The 22,310-nt window shown below is 52.8% G+C and overlaps 2 protein-coding genes across 3 annotated transcripts in view; one reads left to right on the forward strand and one right to left on the reverse strand.

Annotated features, from left to right (window-relative positions):
• Positions 1 to 5,072, forward strand: part of EPG5 (ectopic P-granules 5 autophagy tethering factor) — a 108,712-nt gene extending 103,640 nt beyond the window's left edge. For both annotated transcript variants that reach the window (XM_066352816.1, XM_066352817.1), the window contains exon 44: positions 1,148 to 5,072. In XM_066352816.1, the coding sequence (XP_066208913.1) occupies positions 1,148 to 1,330 (183 nt within the window). In that variant the 3' untranslated portion in view covers positions 1,331 to 5,072. The remainder of the gene's footprint in view (positions 1 to 1,147) is intronic.
• Positions 4,009 to 21,808, reverse strand: SIGLEC15 (sialic acid binding Ig like lectin 15). The gene is made up of 6 exons (XM_066352826.1): positions 21,703 to 21,808; positions 14,046 to 14,105; positions 13,230 to 13,613; positions 11,523 to 11,897; positions 10,395 to 10,425; positions 4,009 to 7,243 (listed from the first exon to the last, which is right to left on the reverse strand). The coding sequence occupies exons 1-6, from the start codon at positions 21,752 to 21,754 to the stop codon at positions 7,162 to 7,164; spliced, it is 984 nt and encodes a 327-aa protein (XP_066208923.1). The 5' UTR covers positions 21,755 to 21,808; the 3' UTR covers positions 4,009 to 7,161.
• Positions 21,809 to 22,310: the final 502 nt, after the last annotated feature.

The following is a 22,310-nucleotide window of genomic DNA, read 5'->3' on the forward strand; positions in this document are numbered from 1 at the left end:
CCAGCGCGGTACATTTCAGGGTGTATTGAGGAGTCTTCTGCTCTCACGGTGGCCACCAAGTGTCCCAGGTCTTGCCTCTCTGCCTGCGTTCATGTACACTTCAAGTTCCCAGACATGTCATCGGGATTGTGAGGCTTGAAAAATGTCATCTTTTTGTAAAGTGATTACTCGTAGGCAAACTGTCATAGTAGACCACTCCGGGGGCAAAATTTTTTAAAGAAATGGCAGAGAGGGATGTATGGACACTGGTTGGTGGGAGTGCTAACCCCTCGGTTCCTGTTCAGAGGTTGACGTGGTTCACACGGCAGTTGGCCTGCTGTCAGATTCCTTCAGTTGTTTATTTTCAACCCTAAGAGTTTTGTTCTCAACCCCCTCGTATTTATTTCGAAGCTACCAGTTCATTAACTACCCTCAACAATATCTCCCCCCTTGTTTACTGAGCCAAGCAAATGTCATCTAATCGAAATTCTCTTGTGCAGTGTTCTCCATAGGAGAGGGAGCAGTGTTTTTTCTCGTCTTCTCTATGAAGGAAGGAAAAATTTATTAATTATAGAATTAAAATGTTTTCTCTATTTATTCCTGAGGCGAGGCATGGGAAATTCTGTGGTTTCTGTGGGCAGGCGCTGGAGGAACTGATCTCTGCTCTCTGCTTGCTGACCAATAGCCTGACCTCTTTGCTCACCGTCAGCAGCACTTAGCCACTGGTTTCTTCTGAATTTCATTCAGTTAGACACTTTAATATGACATTATTATGTGACCTCAGAACAAACCCAACAGCAATTTAAATAGGCCTCCCAGGCAGCCAGTGCCTGTGGTTCCAGGTGGGGACCCAGGAGGAGAGGCAGTGAGGCTTGGTCGGCGGCTCAGCTGCTGGCGCTGGGGGATGGGGCGGTCAGGCCGTGTGGCTGCAGCCACGGCCCTGTGGGAAGGGCTGGGGAGTAGCACCGGCCAGGACGAAGGGAGGCCATACGGAGACTGTGGCAGAGGCCCCAGGAGCTTGGGTTGCTGGCCTCCTTTTGCGTGTGGTTAGTTCCAGGTCCCTAGCTTCTCCAGAGGCTCACAGTTGTACCAGATGATAACAGGTGTGCCACACCTGCTGGCTTCACAGTACCTGCACCCAGGTGCTTAACTCTTCTTTGTCTTTTAGGCTCTGAGTGCCCTCGAATCCTTGACATCAAGCAAGCAGTACGTGGAATACCAGGATCAGGTATCGCAAGCTGCACAGTTTATAAAGCAGCCTACTCATTGCCTCCAGGACGGGAAAAGCTTCCTGGCTCTTCTTGTGAACCATCTCTATCCAGAAGTGCATTATTTGGACATCATTCGATAGTAACACCGAGGCTCCTGCGAAACCCGCTGCTGTTTCTGTTTACATTCAACTTTGCTGTTGCACAAGTAGCTTTGCTCAGTTTCACTGTGGAGCTCAGTTTGGCCAATGAGGTAGTTGACTGAGATGCAAGTCAGAGGCACTAGATAATTCTCGTGTGTGTGTGTGTGTGTGTGTGTGTGTGTGTGTGTGTATGTTCTTAGCTCTTAAAACTTTACATGGACTATTCAGTTATGTTCATCCATCAAGAGAAACTTACTAAGTCCCACTTGGGGACAGAGGGACAGAGCCACTCACCGTTGCCGAGTATCCCGGGCTCCTCACAAGGCCCCGGGCAGGGTTATACGGCTCCACTTCTGTCCTCTCCTGTTCTCTTTAAATGTCAAAGCTTCTGTGCCAGATCCAACTACTTTGGGAATCATATAGAATCCTCACTTTTGAACCCTATTCCTGTTTTTTCAAAGTAAAACAAGCTTTGGAAATGTCTGCATTTCTCAAATGTGGGGAAACACGTCAGCTTGAAAGTACGTGTTCTTTTTCTCAGAAGGGAGGTAGGAATGCGGAATGAAAGTAAGTCATTGTCTAAAATGCGACCACGTGGTCCTGATTAGAGTGGACAGCAGAGCTGGTGTCTGGTACATTTCCACCCAGCCGTGTGTCCTCACGGAGAGGGAGCCATCCATCCGAGTCGGAGGTGGCACGCTGGCAGTCTGTGATGAGCCTACTGGCATAGATATGTTTCTTTGGTCCACATGGCGGAGAGTATCAATGGGGATTACTCTCCAGTTCCGTGTAGACACACGGAACATCCCCTTCCCTCCTACCCCAGCCCATTCCCTCGTCCACATCCATTGCTTTGCCCCTGCAGACGAACTCCATAGACACCAAGTTAGAAATCTGAAGTCCCCTTTGGGAGAGAGAGAATTTGGTTCTCCGTTCTCTGCTTGTTTCTTCACTCCGTTTTGAAACTGAAATGAAGCTGGCAGATCTGTTGAGATTGGTCCATGGAAACTAGATCAAGTCAAGAGACTTAACTGAAAATCAGCTTTTTCCCATTAGCCATGTGCCTTCCGTTGTTAACAGTTCATTCATTACCGAAGCCTGTCTGTGACATTGCCTTATTCTTATTCTGTTGTCATCGTCTTGCTCTTGTCATTTCCCCCAGGAATTGGCAATTTGACTTCTGTCACCACAGTCATAATTCTGTTGGCTCAGATTGATTTTGTTTGTCCACTTGCATAATGTGTCTTTTTTTTAATGGGTTTTCTATAACCCAAGGATATTTCCCTAAAAATGTCTCAGCAGTCACGGAGAACTTTTAATGGGATGGCAATATGTGTTAACAGAGATCGTTTCTTTTCAGACTTCCTCTTGGAGTGCTTCCCCAATTTTGGAAGTCTGTGGCTGCTCATTCGGGATGTCTTTAGGTGGACAGGGCAGGTCTGCCTCAGCCACGTGGCCCGAGAAAGATCATCTCTGTTCAGCCTGCACGTTTTGTAGCCCCCAGTGTCCATCTCAGGCGCATTGCAGAGCTGGCCCGTTTCTGCTTCTCTCCAGGTTCAGACTCAGTCATCTTCCCTGTGCTGCGTTCAGGGAAGGTTTAGAAGCTGTGGACAGTAGAGGCTGGCTTTATGACAGGAAATATTTCGTGTGCTGTTTTCTTTGAGGAGGATGTGATTATTAATATCCTAGACTGTGAAAGTTTTGTGTGATAGTATGTACATTTTAAAGAAAATTGTGATTAATCCATTAATTTTTGAAGGTTTATAATATTTATAATGTACTTGGTCTCTGCAAATTATATCAAATAAAATCATTCTTTGGTTGTAGCTGGTAAGAATCGATCTTCAGGGCTCTCGCACTCTCTTGTAAAGCTTTTCAGTTGTTAAGGTTGCAGATTTTTATGCCTGATGTCATCTGACTACTTGACAGTGTAACCTGAATATTAGTGGTTGGTCAGTGCTTTCCTCTTTAGTCCTTGTGCATAGCAGAAGGTCTGCTCAGCGCACAGGGTCTTCTGAGAGGCTCTGGGCATGACAGTGCTGTGAGGACACTGAGATGGTTCAGGAGGTGGCCGTGCTACCCTAGTCTCCTGGGGATGAACAGACCCAGCGTGACCCCTGGCTTCAGGAATAGCGAGCCACTGCTGGCAACAGTGGTCGGCCCCCCAAGAGCGCAGGGCCATCTCTGAGACAGTCACTGGTGTTGCACGTGGACACCTTGGTCAGGCAAGACCAAGGCCACCTGTGTCTGGCAGTGTTGAGGGTGAACTAGCACACGTGGCCCTCAGTGGTATCGGGCTCAGGTGGGGGTGTCTAGCAACTTTCTGGCCCCATGAAAAGCACCTTTCCTGCGTCTCCACTCGTCTGTGCCCACTCCGCAGCGCACGAGGACAGTGCTCTGGGAGGCGGCCTGCTCAGCCTGATGGAGGCCAGGACCCACACCTTCGTGTTCCGGAGCCTCAGCCCCAGGCACGACTGTCACCCGCCGGCCGGGTCTGCCTGAGGCTTTCCTCTCCCAAGGTGGCGGAGGCCTGCTCTAGAAAACAAACCCAGAGCAGCCTGACCCACTTGAACCAGCCGCCCAGCCCGGTCCTCTTGCTCAGCACCGGAAGCAGTGTGTCCACGCATACAGGGTCGTGCTCACGCCCTTGCTTCCTTTCGAATGAAAGTTATGCACAATTTTCCAATGGACTTTTAATCCTAAAATTCATTATTTTATTCTGGAGCAGGAAACACGTGGGCATTACAGCTCCTCTAGTCCCACCTCTCACTCTGTAAGGACCACCAGCCCTAAGTGTCAGCCTGTCTTTCCCCCCTTCCCCTGGCAGGTCGTGCCCTCTGGTGGCAGCTGCAGAGGCCATCGCTGGCTCAGAAGCGCTGGTTACGGCACTGTGGGAGCAGGCCAGGCTGGTGGTATCACAGACCTCATCACACATGCCCCCCGGCTTCCCGGTCCTCTTCAGGCTAAATGCTCTGTCTTCGATTAGCCTAACAGCTCTGCTCTTGGGAAAGTGCCCAAAGTAGCCCGTGTTATTGTAAAAGGGCTACGCCCAGGGTTAGCAGGGCCAGGACTCGGTGAGACAAATGAGACACCCAAGGCACAAATTTAAGTTGTCACTCTTCTGCAGGTGCCAGGACTGTGCGTCCTCACTCTCTGTACCTAGCCCAGGCCCTGCCCCGGGGGTGGTGACACTAGAGTGGGCCAGGCAGTGACGTTCTCTGCATCGGCATGGGCCCCAGTGGCTGTGTCCTGGGCAGGCAGTGAAGCTCTCTGCATCGGCATGGGCCCCAGTGGCTGTGTCCTGGGCAGGCAGTGAAGCTCTCTGCATCGGCATGGGCCCCAGTGGCTGTGTCCTGGGCAGGCAGTGAAGCTCTCTGCATCGGCATGGGCCCCAGTGGCTGTGTCCTGGGCAGGCAGTGAAGCTCTCTGCATCGGCATGGGCCCCAGTGGCTGTGTCCTGGGCAGGCAGTGAAGCTCTCTGCATCGGCAAGGGCCCCAGTAGCTGTGTCCTGGGTTGGCACGTTCAGCCAGCGGTGAGTGCAAACTCTAGGCCTCGTTGTGACACCAGCTGTCTGCACGGTGGTCTAACAGGCGTTTGGGGCTTCTTCAAGGCTGCCTGCCTTCATTTTGGACCAACATTGCAGCTTATTTTGAGGTAGTAGCTGATTTTTTCCCCGGCTCAGTTAACTTTGTCCTATCAAGGAAAATGTTGGAAATAAATGTTTTGCTTAAAACAAAAAACGCTCCCTCTGCTTTGATCTTCCATTTACTGGATGAAGTTCTCGGCTCACACCAGGCCCTGACCCGGTTCTGGTCCGAGATGATCCTCACGCATCACAGAGGCACCATGTGTCCTATGGAAGCTGCAGTTGAAGTTTCCTTTGGGCTGACTAGGTTCCTGATTTCTGATGACAATAACTTGGAAAAAAAAAAATGAACTACTGACTCTATCTGGGAATAATAAAATCACTAAGGAATGTCATTTCTTATAACTTTTATTTTTTTAATGTACAGATGTAATATCTCTCATTGAGCACTGAGGGTTAGAACTTATTTTTTCTTTTTATGGCTTAAAATTACCTGTGTGGCAACAAATACTTCTTAAGTGTGATCAATTCCTCTTCCTTCCCACATGTCTAGTGTGGCCTTTAAAAACCACAACCTATTTTGGTCATTAAACGTGCAATGTTCACTTCTTCACTGTTCAGCATTTAACACACTTGTACAAAGGACAGATTTTTATGAAATGATGAGAACTGGTTAAGTAAACTGCAAATAAAGTTGATTCAAATTTAATTTACACGTGGTGGACAGGTCTCATTTTTAGCAAGTTGGTTGGCAGGTCTTTTCACCCAGAAATCACACTAAGAAAAAGTGGGAAACTGGAAAGCTTGTATGGGTAGACTTTATATTCCATAATGGGCGAGGCCTCTAGTTTCAAAGAGAATTTAAACCTTGGGGATTTCAGAACTGACAAACTCCTCTGACCATGTAACAGCTCAGACAGGCCCCGGATGGGTCCCCAGTTCACCATGAGCTGTCACCCCAGCAAAGGCAGGCTCTGGTGAGGAGGGGAACCTGTAACCCGCTGCCCTGCTTATGAACTTGTAGAGACCCCTCAGCCTTCAGGCCATCTCCCCAGGAAAGCATGAGAGAGGGCCCTGTGCTTACACCAGGTTACCATTCCAGCTTTTGGGAAAGTTCTGAAGGAAGGAAAGTTTGTTCCCATTGTCTTTTCAGTCCCCATGTGGGGGGAATCTCTGTGGCCCTTCCTCTTGCCTGCTCACCCGGGTCCCAAGCCCACCTCTTCCCTCTCTGACCCCAGGGACTGCAGGAGCTAAAGTGATCAACAAGTTCACAGTGAAGTGTAACACGGAAGGCAGACCCTGCACCCAGCCGGCAGGACTCGGGCAAATGGGGTGAAAATGCTGGCGCCTTTGGACGTCCTGGGAGGATGCAGGTGGTGGAGAGAGGTCAGAGCTGCAGCTGCTTTCTCCGCAGGGCTCCTGTGGCCCAACTTCCCCGAGGGTTCCCAGCCTGCAGACAGTGTCTTCCCATTATCCCAGCTCAGGGCAGCACAGAGCAGCTGATGGGGTAAGGGGTGGGGCAATCACAGAGGAGACACCAGGGGCAGGGGCACCAGGCTCCTCACCGCCGATTTGCTCTTTCGGGACCACAGCTTCTCACAGCCCCTGCCCCGACGCCCCGCCCCTCAGGCTGGCTCCGGAGCTCTCCTCAGCAAGGCTGCTGTGGGTGCCGCACTTGTCCAAGAACTCTGCCTGTCCCAAAGCCTCTCTGTAAGGAGAGCCTGTAACGCCCCTCACATCTGTAGACAGCTTTGTACTTCCCAACGTCCCTTCACATCCTCAGATCAAAGTCCTACCAGCCAGGAGGGAAAATATTATTGTCCACATTCAACAGCACTGTGACCCAGTCCACCTGGCGGAAGAGGTGCCTTGTTCCACACTGTAAGTCATGACACAGCCAGGGTGGAGTCTGGGCCTCGAGACCCAATGACCAGTGTCCTGCCTGCTTTCCTGTGGTGTTCCAGGTAAGAAAAGGCGAGGGGCTTTTCTGGGAGTTTCTCACTGGAGCTCACACACACACAGACATATACACATTCTTTCAAAATGCTGGCCCATTGGCAAAATATTACCAGGATTCTGCGACACACATCTATGTTGAGCTCCTGGAAGTGGGTCCTTACCCCAGGGGCTTCTCAGCTGGGGGCTGCCACGTGCCTGAGAGCCAGGAAGAGCCACTCCAGCCAGCCTCACGTTGGCCGTTGCAACTCACGGTGCACAAGTGGATACTTGTGGCCGAGGGGCTCCTCATGGTGAACACGTGGCTGCCAGTGGGCTCTGGGGGCTCATGTGGCTCAAGTTCTCATAATTGGACTCCTGGGCCTGCGGCCTGTGGACAAGAGAAAGTTGGCTGATCACCCAGTACAGGAAAGGGGATCCCCGACTTTCCAAACCGCAGCCCAGCAAGGGTCAGGAAGGAGAGATGAGGTGGGGTGGGGCCCTGATCCAACAGGGCCTGGGTGCTAACTAGAGGTTCGAAGCAGGGCGGTGCGGAACTTGTGGGATAGGAGGGGACTGCTTGGGGTGACGGCAGTATCCCAGACCACAGTCTCTCTTCTCGAAGGATCTTCTCTCATCTGCGGCTTCAAAAACCACCTCCTTGTCCCTGACCTCAGGCCTCGCTTCCTGAGCTCCAACTGCTTTCCTGGCTTCTGGAACATCTGAATGGGCACCTCAGACGTAAATGTCCACAGTGCTCACACGATCCTCACCACCATCCCTCTCTCCTCCCCTTATCGTTATCTTAGTAAGTGGTCCTCAGGGTTCCAGCTCCAAACCTGGGCATCCTGGTTCGCTCCCTCCCTCGTGCTGCCCACCCCGTCCTCTCTGCAGCCCTGCCAGCCTCAGCCTTGGCCAACAGCCTCCTCACAGCTCTCCTGCCCCCTTTCCGGTTCAGATAGGGACCCGTCTGCTTACAACCATCCAGTGACTTCCATCACAGTCAGAATAAATCCTGCAGCCTGCCAGCCCTCCCACCCCTTCCTGGGTTGCCCCTGAGCCTTTGACTTGCCTTTTCCCCCTGGATTACCCCCACACCTCCCCTCCTTCCCCTCTGGGCTCAGGGTTCCTCAATGTTGTGTCCTCAGAGAGGCTGTCCTGATCTAAAGTAGCCGTAGCCCGGTGGCCACCTCCCGATCCTGTGGCTCTCTTCATTGCCCTGTTTCCTTCACAGCTTTCATGTTAGGGTCTAAAATGATCTCGTTTATGTTTTCTTAAAATTTTCCACGGTAAAACTTGAGTTTTCCGAGTTCAGGGATTTCTGCTGCAACTTTAGCATCCAAAACATATGTACATACTAGGTACTCAATAGTTGAACAACTGTCAGCTTTCTGATTCAGGTACCTTGGTGCAGTAGTACATTAGCACAGAAAAGGGACATTGCCCAGGCTTTGAGAATGTGGGGGATAGTTGAACAGGCAGCTGGAGAGAGAGGCTTGGGCTGGTGATGTGGCTTCACTAGCCCTGGGGGCACAGGTGAAGTGGAGCGTGGGAGCTGAGCCTGGGTCTGTCCAATGCGTTCTGAAAGACGGAGTTCCTCCACACCCTGACTCTGACCAGGGTCCCAGATAGACCACCCAAGGAGCCTTTACTTGGACAAACACGACTCTGACCCAGGGTCCCAGATAGACCACCCAAGGAGCCTTTACTTGGACAAACACGACTCTGACCCAGGGTCCCAGATAGACTACCCAACGAGCCTTTACTTGGACAAACACTGAAAATAGGGACCATGGGTAGAGGAAGGGGTCATTACTTCCCAGCAGGGTCCCTGGGCCCCTCACCTAAGCCCTCAGAACCTCTAATGATATTAGTTTGCAAAGCGGGGTGTCTGGGAGAACGAGTGCGCGGGGGTGGCTTTTGCACGGGTCTGCCTGATCTAGGAGGCTGGGCATCCAAGAGGAAACAGCCAAGAGGACTCGCGTATAGGTGCGGAGATAAGATAGACACACAGGGCCCTGGCCGGTTGGCTCAGCGGTAGAGCATCGGCCTGGCGTGCAGGAGTCCTGGGTTCGATTCCCGGCCAGGGCACACAGGAGAGGCGCCCATTTGCTTCTCCACCCCTCCCCCTCTCCTTCCTCTCTGTCTCTCTCTTCCCCTCCCGCAGCCAAGGTTCCATTGGAGCAAAGATGGCCCGGGCGCTCTGGATGGCTCTGTGGCCTCTGCCTCAGGCGCTAAAATGGCTCTGGACTCAACAGAGCGACGCCCCAGAGGGGCAAAGCGTCGCCCCCTGGTGGGCATGCCGGGTGGATCTCGGTCGGGCGCATGCGGGAGTCTGTCTGACTGCCTCCCTGTTTCCAGCTTCGGAAAAAATGGAAAAAAAAAAAAGATAGACACACAGAAAAATGATCCCTTAGCACCAGGACACCAGGCAGATAGGTCTGGGAGAGATGTCAGTATGAGGCCCAGACAGGAAATGCTAGGAGTGGAGTGGGTGGGGGAGGGGAGAGCAGGTTACTGTGGCCTGATCTGGCTTGAGAAGACACGGTAGACTGAAGGAGGGGGGCCTTCGAAGGCCCCAGGGAGGTCCTAGACCAGGCGTGGCCAACAGTTTTTGTCCCCCCTGGGCCAGATTAGAAAGAAACCTTTTTTCACGGGCCGGATGAAATATTAAAATTAAAAAATGTTAAATATAAAAATGATTTATTTAAGTAAACAAAATTTTATTATGTAATTTGTTTATAAATAAATGTAAGTAATTTAGTACAATAAATTAACAAAAAAACTAATGTGACGTGTTGAGGCGCCTCGCATCGCCTATTATTTTTTTAATATCTGGCTCTATACTTGTAGTAACTATTCTTAACACAGCCTCCAAATGTAAATCATTCAATCTTGATCTTGTACTTTTATTTAGATTCATTAAAGAAAAAGTTTGTTCACAAATATAAGTTGAGCTGAAAATTACTAAATATTCCTTGGCAAGTTTTTTTTAATTTCCATATTTTCTATTATTCAATTGCTTATAAAAATTGCACAGACGAGTATGAAAGTTGTAAATCTTTATAATGGAATTTTTTAAAAAATAAAGAAGTATCGTGAATCCATTCAACCAATTATTGGAAGTTAACCCTAGATTAGTCACACGCAGAATTCTTTTCCGTGTATCACTATCTTCTTAAATATCTCGATTTCCAATAATCAAAGATGCTTCTGCTTCTGAGTAGCTGAGATTTTAACTTTCATTGTTTTACAATGGTTAGATATCGTAGTTTCTGTATAACAATTTAAAAGTACCACTCATTTCATTTCCACAGTGCGTTGTGCAGAGAATATTAAAAATTTAATTGCGGGCCACATACACTCACTACACGGGCCGGATCCAGCCCGTGGGCCGTATGTTGGCCATGCCTGACCTAGACTCTCGTCAAAGCCAGGACCCCAGTCCTAGCCCTTCGCCTGTTCTTTCTCCTCATGCCGCCAGCCCTGAGAAGCCTCCACCCCTTGGTCGGCAGGTGGCAGGGGTGGGGTAGCTCACTTACCGTGGTGGACTGTCCTGAGTGACTGGATGCTCTGTGTGAGGGACAGGGAGAAAAAAAAAAGAGGTCGTAAGTCTACATGGTAGCCTCCAGACTATAGGCCCAGCTGTCCACCCTTCCACACCGTGGACAGTGGTCTGAAGGGAACGTACAACAAACCGTAAGCTGAAGGGTGTGAAGGAGTAACAGGAAGATGAGGAGTTATAGAGGAGAAGAGTGGAGTGAGGAGCAGTCCAAGCACAGAATGCTTGGTAATTCTGGACAACCAGTGAGAGCCAGCATAGCCACAGCAAAGATGGCAGCCAGGGCAACTGTGACAAGTTTTGGATTTCATCCCTCGAGAGTTTAAGGCTGGTCCTATAGACCTGGGTGGTCTGAATGGCTTTGGGAAGTCTCCTCATCTGGGAGGTAGAAACAAAATCTCCTCCAACCCAATAAGAGCAATGTGGGGCAAACTGCAGCACTCTGAAGACACTCTGCTAGTTTGCCCTTCCACACTTCTGTACATGCTGTTCCCTCTGCTGGGAATACTACTAGCTCCTTGTTTTCCTAGGTCATACCTTCCTATATAATAGTTTTTTATTTCACTCTCACCTTACTTGTGTACAGCTTTCCTTCCTGTCCCTGTCCAGATGGCCACCAGAGGGATGTATACACACCCTGGGCTTCTGCAGACTACAATAATCTGCATACTCCTCAGCATCCCACTTAATGGCAGAGAACCACGTTTCATTCATCTCTGTGATTCTAGCACCTACACAGCACTAGTGTGTCCTCAAGTTGTTGTAACTAATGGAATGGAGCTATTTGGCAAAGCCGATATGTGGTCAGACCTTAGGGAGGGGTGGTGGTAAAGGGGCAGGATCCAGAACTATACTGTCCGGGTCTCTATCTCTGTGACTGTAGGGTAGAGGTAAGCTCCTTAACCTCACTGGCCACGGCTTCCTGACTGTAAAATGGGCTCAGGCTGGTTCCCATCTCCTGGGTTTGATGCAGGTAGAGAAAATGGAGATGATGCGTAGGTGCTAAAATGACGTTTTGGTTGCGTCATGCCTGCTGGCCAGCCAGATGGTCTTACCTAAAAAGAGTGTCCCCCGCCCCGCCGTTCCCCATGCACCCAGGCGCACCCACCTAGGCGGCGGCGGGAGGTGCAGGCAGCCAGCACGCCCAACAGCAGCAGCGCCTTTAGGCCAAGCGCGCCGAGGAGGAGGGTGAGCGCCGAGGCCCCGGAGGCGCCGTGGACACGGAACAGGTAGACGCTGGCCTCCGCGCGGCCCAGGCTGTTGGAGGCCGTGCACGTGTAGCGGCCGTCGTGGACCAGCGCAGGCAGCTCCGCGGTCACCTGGTGGCCGGGATCCTGCGGGCCCCGCACGGCGGTTGAGTGGTTGCCCAGGGCCGGGCCGGACCAGGCGAGGGCGGGCGGCGGCTCCCCTTCGGCGGTGCAGAGCGCGCGGAAGGCACGCGCCGGGCCCGGCAGCACCGAGATGTTGACGATCCGCGGGGCGGCTGCGGGCAGTCAAGGGGGCGGGCGGGGTATGTGGGAGAAAGCGAACCTCAGTCAGAGAGCGCGCGTGCGGCCGGCAAGGAGAAGGGGTGCCCTTCCTGTCCCCTTTAGTCGTTCAGAAAGCTGGAAGAGGGGGGAGGAACGCAAAAAGGAGGGAGTGGGCACTCGGGCACCAGCCCGCCTGGGCCCCAATACAGGTGTGGCCTTGGGCATACTACTCCACTGCTCTGTGCTTCAGTTTCTCTGGGTGTAAAATGGGGACCACTTACTTTATGGGCTTGGTGAGAAGATCTGGCACGTTAATACGTGGAGGGTGCTTGACTAGGGCCTGACCCATACTAAGTGCTCACTAAATGGTAGTTAGGATTGTGGTAGCACAAGGTAGGGGGCAGGCTCGGGGTGTAATTTCAAGGGCACCTTCCACAGCCAGACAACCTCAACCTCAGCTAGAGCTGAGACTGATTCACTGAATCCATGGGCCTGTGTTAGGCAGGTGCCCACTCTGGGAAGAAACTGAAATGCACTCAGAGAGGCGGTCTGGTCAACCCAAGGGCTCATGGGAAGTTCTTGGGAGAGTCACACTTAAACCCAGAACTCGTGGACACCCTTCCCCCCATAGCAGGGGTCCGGGTTTTCTTTTCTTTTTCTTTTTTTTTTAAAGATTTTATTTATTCATTTTAGAGGAGAGAGAGAGAGAGAGAGAGAGGAGGAGGAGGAGGAGAGGAGCAGGAAGCATCAACTTCCATATGTGCTTTGACCCGGCAAGCCCAAGGTTTCGAACCGGCAACCTCAGCATTCCAGGTTGACACTTTATCCACTGCGCCACCACAGGTCAGGCGGTCCGGGATTTCTTAAAGCTCTGCAGGTAATTCCAATGCACTGTCAGGGCTGATAACCTAATATAGGGATGGGGACCCTGGTTCCTACGTCTTTATATCTCAGGGTCTAGCAAAGTGCATCTCCCTGTGCACCTTGCAGGGGACATTTGCAGCCCTTGCCATATTTAGGGGTATTGTTCATTAATTCTTCTCTCACCTCCCTGTCCTTTGAGCTCCTAGAGACCTTTACTCTCCAAGAGCTTCATTACAATACCTATACCCGGGCCTCACCCAGCCCAGCCCGGGGCCAGGATTCTACATTTTCGGCAAAGTCTTGGTGGCCCGTACCCACCGCCACGTGTGAGACCCCTGCTGTAGAGAATGGAGTGTGTACTGATCCCCTTCCAATCCCAGCACCGGGCACCTAGAGAACCCCTCGCCCCGGAGAAGGGCGGGAGGTGGGATGGAGGGAAGAGACCACCTCGCCCCCGCAGCCCCGGGCCCCGCCGCGCTCACCCGTCACGCGAAGCCGGATGCCGTGGCGGCTCTCATAGCGGTCGTGGATGTCGCCGGCGAACTCGACGCGGCAGAAGTAGCGGCCCTCGTCGGCCAGGGCGAGGCGCTCCACGCGCAGCGAGAGGTCGTTGTGGCGCGGGTTGCCCAGCAGGCGGAAGCGGCCGTGCAGGCTCAGCGCCGTCTGGCACAGCTCGCTGTCCCGCGCCGCCGCGCAGCGGAACACCTGCGGGCCCGCGTACGGCTCGCCCGCGCGCCAGATGGCCGTCAGCGGCCCGTCGTAGTGGCGGTGCGGGTGCGTGAAGGTGCAGGGCAGCACAGCCGCCTCGCCCGCCGCCGCGCTCACCTCTGTGGGCACCTGCATGGACCAGCGCTGCGTCGGGGCACCTGCGGGGGGCGTGCCGGGCGCGTCAGCCTCATCCGCTTGGGACCCGGTCCCCCGGACCCCGCAGGGATCCCTTGGAAACCCAGGATTCAGGAAGCATCCCCGAGGGCCTGAAAACCCCAGGACTGTAGAAGTCCTCCCTCTCTGGAAATCCCATGACTCAGGAAACACCTCTCCCCTGGGAAAGGGGGGAGCGGGGAAACCCACTAGGTGACCTGAGAGACATCTCCTTGACCCCCATGACTGGCAAGGTTCCTGGGCCCTCCTCCACTTTCCTGGGTCTGTTTGCTTTTCCTCGGGAGGGGGGGGGGGGTCCCACTTCAACTGCGGGCCAGTGATCCATCACCTGCCCTGCTGCAGAGAAGTCCGGGGATTTTGTGCTTACAGTCGAGTCCCAAGACCTCCAAGATGGTGAGAATAATAAAAGCACTTACTGTGCACCTCTGTGTTGAGCAAGTTCCCAGTAGTATTTCTTTTAGATCTCACAAATGATCCTAGAGATAAGCACAGTTATCCCGGGTTACATGTTAAGAAACTGAGGCACAAAGAAGTGGAGTATTTTCCTGAGTTCACACAGCTAGGATGAGGCAAAACCAGCATTCAAACTCAGTACTGCCTGACCCCACAGTGGCACTTCATTGCACTAAAGGCATGGGATCTTGGGACTCAGACCAGCATTCCCATTCATGGAGGGGAAACTGAGGCATGGGAATGCTGATATGTTTTGAAGCTAATGTATAGTAGTGAAGTTGGTGGGTGAGATTCCTCTAGAATCCAGGTCAACTCAAGTGGGCTTCCTAAGAGGCTGGTGCTCAGATAGGGAGCTGAGAGGCCAAACATGGTGGGCAATCATGCTGCCCCCTTGCTCTGTGCAAGCACCCCTGGACTCAGTTTCTTCCCCTCCCGCATTGTGAGGCTCTGAAGTATGGTCAAGTGAAGGGCCAGAATCTCCACTCTGCCTTCAGCTCAGAGGGCTGGTGAGTTGCTGCCTGTGTAATTGAACACGTGCTGCTTTGAGAGAGGAATGAGCTGGGTGGGTGGGTGGCTGTCCGTGCTCATCCTCGGAGTATCAGGCCAGGGGTTGTGCGTCCAAGGAGAGGAGACAGGCTTAGCAGCTAGTGCCCAGGTGCAGTTTATGAAAAGAATATTTAAAGGGAATAATATAGCAGCCCTTGTATTTCCAAAGGACTTTGCAGTTTACATGTACGTCATGTATGGCATATCACCTGACCCTCAAACACCCAAGAAAGTAAAGTAGAGCAGATATTGTCATAGAGGAGAAAATGAAGGCCCAGAGTCACACAGGCGGAAGGTGGGAGAAACCCAGCTTTTCTGACTCCAAGTCCAGTGTTCTTTGCTCCTCAGGGTAGCTTGAAGCATGCCCTGGCAGGAGTCCTCTCAGCCCACGGCAGCAGACTATCCTCCAGGGAGCCCAGGCCATCTATGAATAATCCACAGGTCAGAGCCTCCTTCTGCACAGAACTGTTGTCCACACCACCCACGTGACTCCCACTGCTGTGGAGTACTGCACATCCTCTCCTGGTGACAGTCCTCCTGGGATCCCATCATCACTAACTGGGACTCACTAAGTCTTCTCTTCTCTGATGGAAGTCCCAGTCACCCAGCTGCCCCTCCCCATTCGTCCTGCCTGCTCAGTACTCTCCGGCAGTGTAGTGTCCTGACCCGGGGCTCCAGGTGTGTGCTCCAGGTGTGCTGTACAAGCAGACTGAGGTCTGAATCAGGTTGTGTGAGTTGTGCCTCATCTACAACCTCGCTTTGCCCTTGTACTGAGCTTGAAGTCAAATAAAACCACAAGTTATTTTTTCACACAGTCTGCTTCTAAGCCAAATCTCTTTTCTTCCGGTCAAGTGGAATTACACTTTTGAACTCAGATGGAGGACTTGACAATTATCCCGAGTAAGAGCTTGTTTGCTCAGTCATTAATAATCAAAGGGCCTAGGTCCAAATTTGAGAAACCGTTTCTGAAGGTTTTGCTGGTTAGTTGGTCCTCCCAGCTGCAGAAAGCAGCTCCCTGCTCTTGAGAGTCAGCTCCTGCCTCAGTTTCCCTGCATTTCCCACTCTCGGACACACTGCATCTCATAAGTATCCCAAAGTCCCCAGGTAGTGTTTGCTATTGTGTATTTATCACTTAGCAAACACTTATCTGACAGGTCCCCACTCTAAGCCAGGCGAATTGACAAAGGTCAACAGAATAATTGATGAGCCTGCTGGAGCTCACAGCTCAGAAAGGGAGCTGCCGGATCTGGGAACACGTGATTACAGCACTGCCTGCCAGGTGCGCTAGCTAATGAGAGACACATTGTACCCTCTGTCTCAACACGGTTCCAGGCCCATTTCACTCGCCAGCTCCCTCCTCCCCAGCCCCAGGTCTCCTCTGAGTCTGCCTAGAGTGGGAGGCCTTCCCTGAGCCCTAAGCCTGGGTGTGGCACCCCTACCCTGTGCAACGCGCTGGCTGGCAGGGGTACTTCCTCTGCACGGGCAGTGCCTGTTCACGGCGTCTTTCCCAGGATCCCAGAAGCTCAGGAGGGCAGGGGCCACGTGCGCGTGGTCAGTCATGTTGTTACTGCCCAGCACGGCACCATGGCACACAGTCAGCAATGAAGTTGTTAAGGCAGAGCCAAAGGGAGAGAGCTGCCGGCGGGAACAGCTGGGCGTGGGGTGGTGGGGAGCGGCCTCACGCACACGTCAGGCAGGCAGGGAGTGCAGGACGCACGGGGAAAGGAGATGCCGTTTCAGTGGAGCCTTGAGGAAGGAGTGGGGTGTGACTAAGCCTTAGTGTGGATTGAGGCAGTTAGGCAAAGGAGCAGCACAGCCATCAGCAGAGAGGTTGTGGGGCACTTTGGGATAAGGTGGCCAGAGATCAGTCTTTCGGGGCTCCTTGGGGAACATGAGGTCATCTTATTTAATATGCACAACCCCCTCCCCCAGGAACTGTCATTAGCCCCTTTTTGGAGAGGGGGCACTGGGGCTCAGGACGCACAGTGACTTGGCCAGTCCATCTGACGGACCAGCAGCAGAGCCAAGGCTTCTGCTCATGTTCACATTCTCATCTTGTCCGGGCTCTGAGTGCTGGAGGATGACAGCCTAGACCGGTCGTCCTCAGGGGGCTGCAGCTGGCAGGCCAGGGCCCCTCCCTCCCTGGGGCTTTTGCTGTAGGAGCAGAGAGGACACACAGAGGCCCTTTCACCAGGTGTTACTGTCTTGGCTCCCTGCAGGGTTGGGGGCGGGGTCTGTGTTTCCTGTTTACCTGCTGAAGGGTGAAGGGACTTCTCTGGCTCACACAGAGACCTTTGAGTGAATCCCCCCATCCCCTGCCAGGACTGCACACTGCACAGAGACCTTTGAGTGAATTCTGCCCCCCCCCCCTTTGAGTGAATTACCCCCCCTTCCCACCAGACTGCAGAGAGACCTTTGAGTGAATCCCTGCCCCCAGGACTCCAGGTTGTCAGGAATAGCCCAGGGAGCCAAAGCATTTGCTTTGGCACGAATCCAAGCTCCTGGCTTCCTGTGACATTTACCATTCCCCCTGGCAGCTCACTGCCTCTCTTGTCTCCTCTGACAGGGGAGGGAAGACTCTTCAACTGGAACCCCCGCCCCTTCCTGTAGGGTTCCTCATCTCCTTATCCAGGGTCTGTCAACCTCTGGGGTCAACAGGAGGCCCACATTCTTCCCATTGTCCAGAATACCCCCCCAGGCATTGGCCACAGAGCTTGGTGGAAGGCATGTCAGCTTTGGCACAGCTAGGCCTGGGGGACAATCTTACTTGTGCTCATTCTTTCATCAGACTGGCATCAAGCACCCAGTCTGTGCCTGGCAGTGTTCTAGGTTCATTCACTTTCTAGGTGATGTTTGGACAAATTTCTTAATGTTTCAGGTCTCGGGCTCCTCTGTGGCAGAAGGGGGAACATGATACCTTCCTCATAGGATTGAGGATTGAGTGAAGTCACATATGTAGATCACAGGGCCTGACACTCAGCAAAGGCCCCATGCCTGTTCTTTTGTTCACTAGCTCTGCAAAGGGAGTGGGAATAGAGGGGTGGGGTAGAGAGTGCTGACCAGAGGTGGAGAGGTGCTGTGGGCATGGAACCAGGGTGATGCAGGAGGGGGTTAAGACATTACGCCTGACAAGGTGGTGGCACAGTGGATGGAGTGTCAACTGGGAACACTGAGGACCCAGGTTCAAAACCCTGAGGTCGCCAGCTTGAGCACAGATTCACCAGCTTGAGCACAGGGTCGCTGGCTTGAGCATGGGATCATCAACATGACCCCATGGTCACTGGCTTAAGCCCAAAGGTCACTGGCTTGAGCAAGGGGTCACTGGCTCAGCTGGAGCCCTCCCAGTCAAGGCACATATGAGAAAGCAATCAATGAACAATCAAAGTGCTGCAACTATGAGTTGATGCTTCTCATCTCTCTCCTTTCCTGTCTCTCTGTCTTGCTTTCTCTGTCTCTCTCACACAAAAAAAGAAAAAGAAAAAGAGAGACATTGCTATCCTGACATCGCACCAGTTACTACTCAGTTTGGCATCTTAGACCATGGGAAATACAATAGTCCCTGTCCTTAACTCACCTGCTAGCTAGTCATTTATTTATGTATTTATTCACTCAGTACATACTCACTGAGGGTCTATTGTGTGCTAGACATTTGTGCAGGGCATAGGGGATGTGGTTACAGTAACAATCAGTGGCCTTCCTTGGTATGTTTGTGGTCTGGCCATTGCTCAGCTACTGTTTGTTTTTCATTTACACACAATTCTAACAAGTTTGTTTGATTAGCACCCCAGCGGAGGGAAATACACAGTGAACAGCTGGGAAGTGGGTTCTGTTTGTAGGCCAACTGAAAGCAGCCGGAAAGACAACTGACAGGGAGGAAGGATCCAGGAACGATGAAAAAATGGCTCAGGACAGAAATGCTAAAAGTACAGCATAGAAGGGACCACTTAAAGAAGGAGTAAAGGCAGAGGGTCTTCAGGCTTCATGACCCTGCAGCAGATAGTGAAACAGATGCTCAGAGCTGTGACCCGAGTCACCTTGGGAAGGTTCATTGCCATGAGAGGTGTTTTGGGGCAACAGCCCCGGCTAGACTGGCCCCTTTCCTCCTGGACCCACGACTGCAGCCTCTCTCCTCCCCCGTGCCAGCACCCCACCTCCTTGGGTGACGGCTGTGATTGCTTTGGCCTTTTCTGCTCTTTTTCCTGCAGTGGTTCATTTCCAAGCCAGTCAGGTGAATTCCTCTGAGCACCAAGCTTTGCCAGGCTCACCACCACTGCCTGAGGTGGTATAAGGTCCCGACCGCGCACAGAAGACTCCAGTTCACATCCAGGCTGTGACTTCCCAGAAAGTCACCTGACCTCCCTAAAACAGGAAAAACCGTCCTTGCATGGCAGGATTGTGATGAAGAGTAAATGAGCTGTTCTTCAAAGGTCTGGCACAGAAGTCCTTGAGCATGACAGCTACTGATTGCTCAACCTGCTTATCAGCGATCTGTGGACGACTGCGGACTTTGACAAGGTCGTCCAAGGGGGTAGAGCTCCCGGACCGCTGTTTTTCCCACCCCCTGCATTCCCATGCTCCAGAAGCAGATTTGTGGGGAGAGAGAAGGAAAAGACAAGGAAGAGTGTGTGGGGACCCCCGGGAGGTGAGGGGCTGCCCAAAGTACTGTGTGCTCTGGGTCGGTGACAGGGGGAGGAGGAAGAGGGCACGGATAGTGGAGGGGCGTTTCCTGGGACAACTTCACTCCACTTTGCTTCTGCTGATGGCTTGCTCTGGGCCCCCATGCAGAGATGTGGACAGGGATGTGTCTGTGACCCTGATCATGCAGCCCCTTGGACTCCCACCTCGCAGTCAAGCTCAGCCAGGGGGCTCCTGCTCAGTCCTGCCGTCACCTGGAGGGGCTCACAGGTGCATGTCACCAGAGGGGTGGACCCCACTCATCCTGGCTATGGACCTCTGGGTTTTATCAATGAGGCAGCTGCCATTTTGAAAAGAAAAGGGTCTCCTCCCCTATGTGGCTCACACGCGTGGCTCAGCTTTCCAGGTAATCTTGACGCACAGCTGGAGCATCTGTGAGCTTTGGGTTTTGTTCTTGAACATGTGACTGTGCATGCTTCCTCTAAATCTTGGGTTTAACTGATTCACAGCAGCTGACCACCAGAGGAGGGCAAACAAAAACACAAACCATAACAAAATGCCCCCATACCTGGCTTCTGAAGCTTTGTGACATCAGCAACATTTCACTGGCACTAATTGCACAACCACAGAGGACTGGGAACCATACTGGGGGCCTTTCATCAGTGATCTGATTATCTGAGGGCTCAGAGAAGTTAGTAAAACTGCCCAGGGCTACACAGCTAGTAAACAGCAGAGCCAAGATTCAAGGTCATGCCTGACATCAATACGCAGGACAGGAACTGCTGCTCTCCTATGTGCCCAAGGTCTGGGCAGGGTCACCTCCTCCAGCCTCTACCCTCTAAGTGGGACCCCGCATTAAAGCACCCCAGAAAGATGGCTGAGTTAAATCAACTTGGGAGAAAAAAGCCCTTTTCCACGAACTGCCACCACGGGGCTCTGTGCAGGGGACAGGGGTCCGCAGTGGAGCGTCCAGTCTAAGGGCACACACAGCCACGTTCAAATCTCAGCTCCACCCCTAGTCATTCACCAAAACTCTCTGTGCTTCGGTTTCCTCATCTGTGAAAAGTGACTAGAATATTCCTTTTCCGTAGGGTTTTCAGGCTCCAGTGAGTTACTAATTAAAGTGCCAGCACTTAGAGCTATGTGGGCACTTCCTGTTTCTATTCAACCCAGATCTCACTGAACTTTGCTGGAGAGGAAGGAGCTGAAGGCGTGGGAGCTTATCATGCAGTCCTGGCGACAGGACCCCACACAAGGAATGTTGTGTAACAGCTCAGCACATCATGAGGTCAGCAGTCACAGCACGTGACAGCAGTGGCCATGCACACGGAGACACGGATGCTGCATGCAGGAGTCACAGGGAAGACATCTCAGGCTGGGGTCGAGGGAGGAACGGGGGCCTGGACGTAGGGGCTCAGAGGATGGCCTCTGTCAATCATCCCAGCTGCCTTCAATGGCACCGACCGTCAGAATCACTCAAGAGTGGTTGAAAATGCAGATCCCTGGCCCTGCTGCCTGATGCTGTGATTCCACAGGGCTGTGGGGGGGCTGATGCGCCTGCATTTTAACAAGTGTCCCCCACTCTGCGATTGTGATGCAGATGGTCAGTGATCAACTTTTTTTTTTTTTTTATAAGGACTCCCTTTTATTTTATTTTTATTTTATTCATTCATTTTAGAGGAGAGAGAGAGAGGGAGAGAGAGAGAGACAGAGAGGAGAGAGAGACAAGGGGGAGGAGCTGGAAGCATCAACTCCCATATGTGCCTTGACCAGGCAAGCGCAGGGTTTCGAACCGGCGACCTCAGCATTTCCAGGCCGAAGCTTTATCCACTGCGCCACCACAGGTCAGGCTGATCAACTTTTAAAGCACACTGTTCCCAGGGACACAAACAAGGACCCCGATGCTATTGTTCCCGAGGCCTGCCACAGAGTTGCCACTTACCCTTTGGATCCTGCTGGGCAGTCCGAGTGCCCTCTATCACTATTCTACTCCCATGGGAAATTACCCCCATCCTTCGCCCAGACCTCGGAGTGCTCCCCCCGTCTCTTCAAGGCTGTCTACACCCTTCAAGACATAGAAACGTTTGGGTGACAGCAACACCAAAGTCTGTTCAGAGCCCAGACTGTCTTCCTCATACCTGGCCCATTATCTCCCTGGACCTTCAGAGCAATGTGTGGGCCAGGTGGCCTTTCTACAGGTGGGGACCCGAGGCCCAGAGAAGTCTGGGGCCTGCTTTAATCACCTGTAACCCAAGGCAAAGCCCAGACTTGACCTTCTGGATCCTGTCATCCCCGCCTGCCTAAGTGCAGCTCTTCCTCCTCCACAGCCTGGAGGCTCCCGGTACCCCGGCTGCTCCGAGTGCAAGGAGAGAAGACTGTACCGAGGTTGGCGCCTATTCCGGTCCTAGCGTGGGCCAGAGAGAAGAGTGGGAAACTCACCCATCCGGAGGACACACACCAGGCAGGCCAGGAGTCGGATGGACCCTTCCATGTTGTGAGCACCTGCAGACCCCGGACCAGCCCCCACCTTCGGCTGGGCCACCAGTGAGAAGCCTCCTGGGCGTGGGTGTGGGGGGAGGAAGGTGGAGGGGAGGGCCGTGTGCCCGTCTGTCTGCACGGTGCTGGGCTCCGCCGGTGTCGGAGGGACTGGGGAGAGGCAGCCAGGCAGCCCGAGATATGATTAGATGAGACCCGTGGGGTTTAGTCATGTGGAAAACCAAGAGGGGAACCCCCTGATGACTTCTCAGGACAGGAAATGGAGAAGTGGATGGGGAAGATGCAGGACCCCTTCCCGGGGCCTGGTCCCTTTGAGCACACTGCTTATACTTTCCTCCCTCCCTCTTTCTTTCCTTCCCTCTCCCTCCCCCTCCCCCTTCCCTTCCCTTTAGTGTGCCAGGGTGGGTTTTCTCTCCTTCTACCATGGTCTTGAGAGGTTTTGACAAGATGGTTAAAGAGACCGAGGGGAGGAGCCTGTCACCATAATAACTCTTCCAAGTTGTATGCCTGTTCTGTACCGGTCTACACTGAATCCTGCCCACTACACCAGG

This window comes from Saccopteryx leptura, chromosome 11 (genome assembly GCF_036850995.1).
Source record: "Saccopteryx leptura isolate mSacLep1 chromosome 11, mSacLep1_pri_phased_curated, whole genome shotgun sequence".
Classification (NCBI taxonomy): domain Eukaryota; kingdom Metazoa; phylum Chordata; class Mammalia; order Chiroptera; family Emballonuridae; genus Saccopteryx; species Saccopteryx leptura.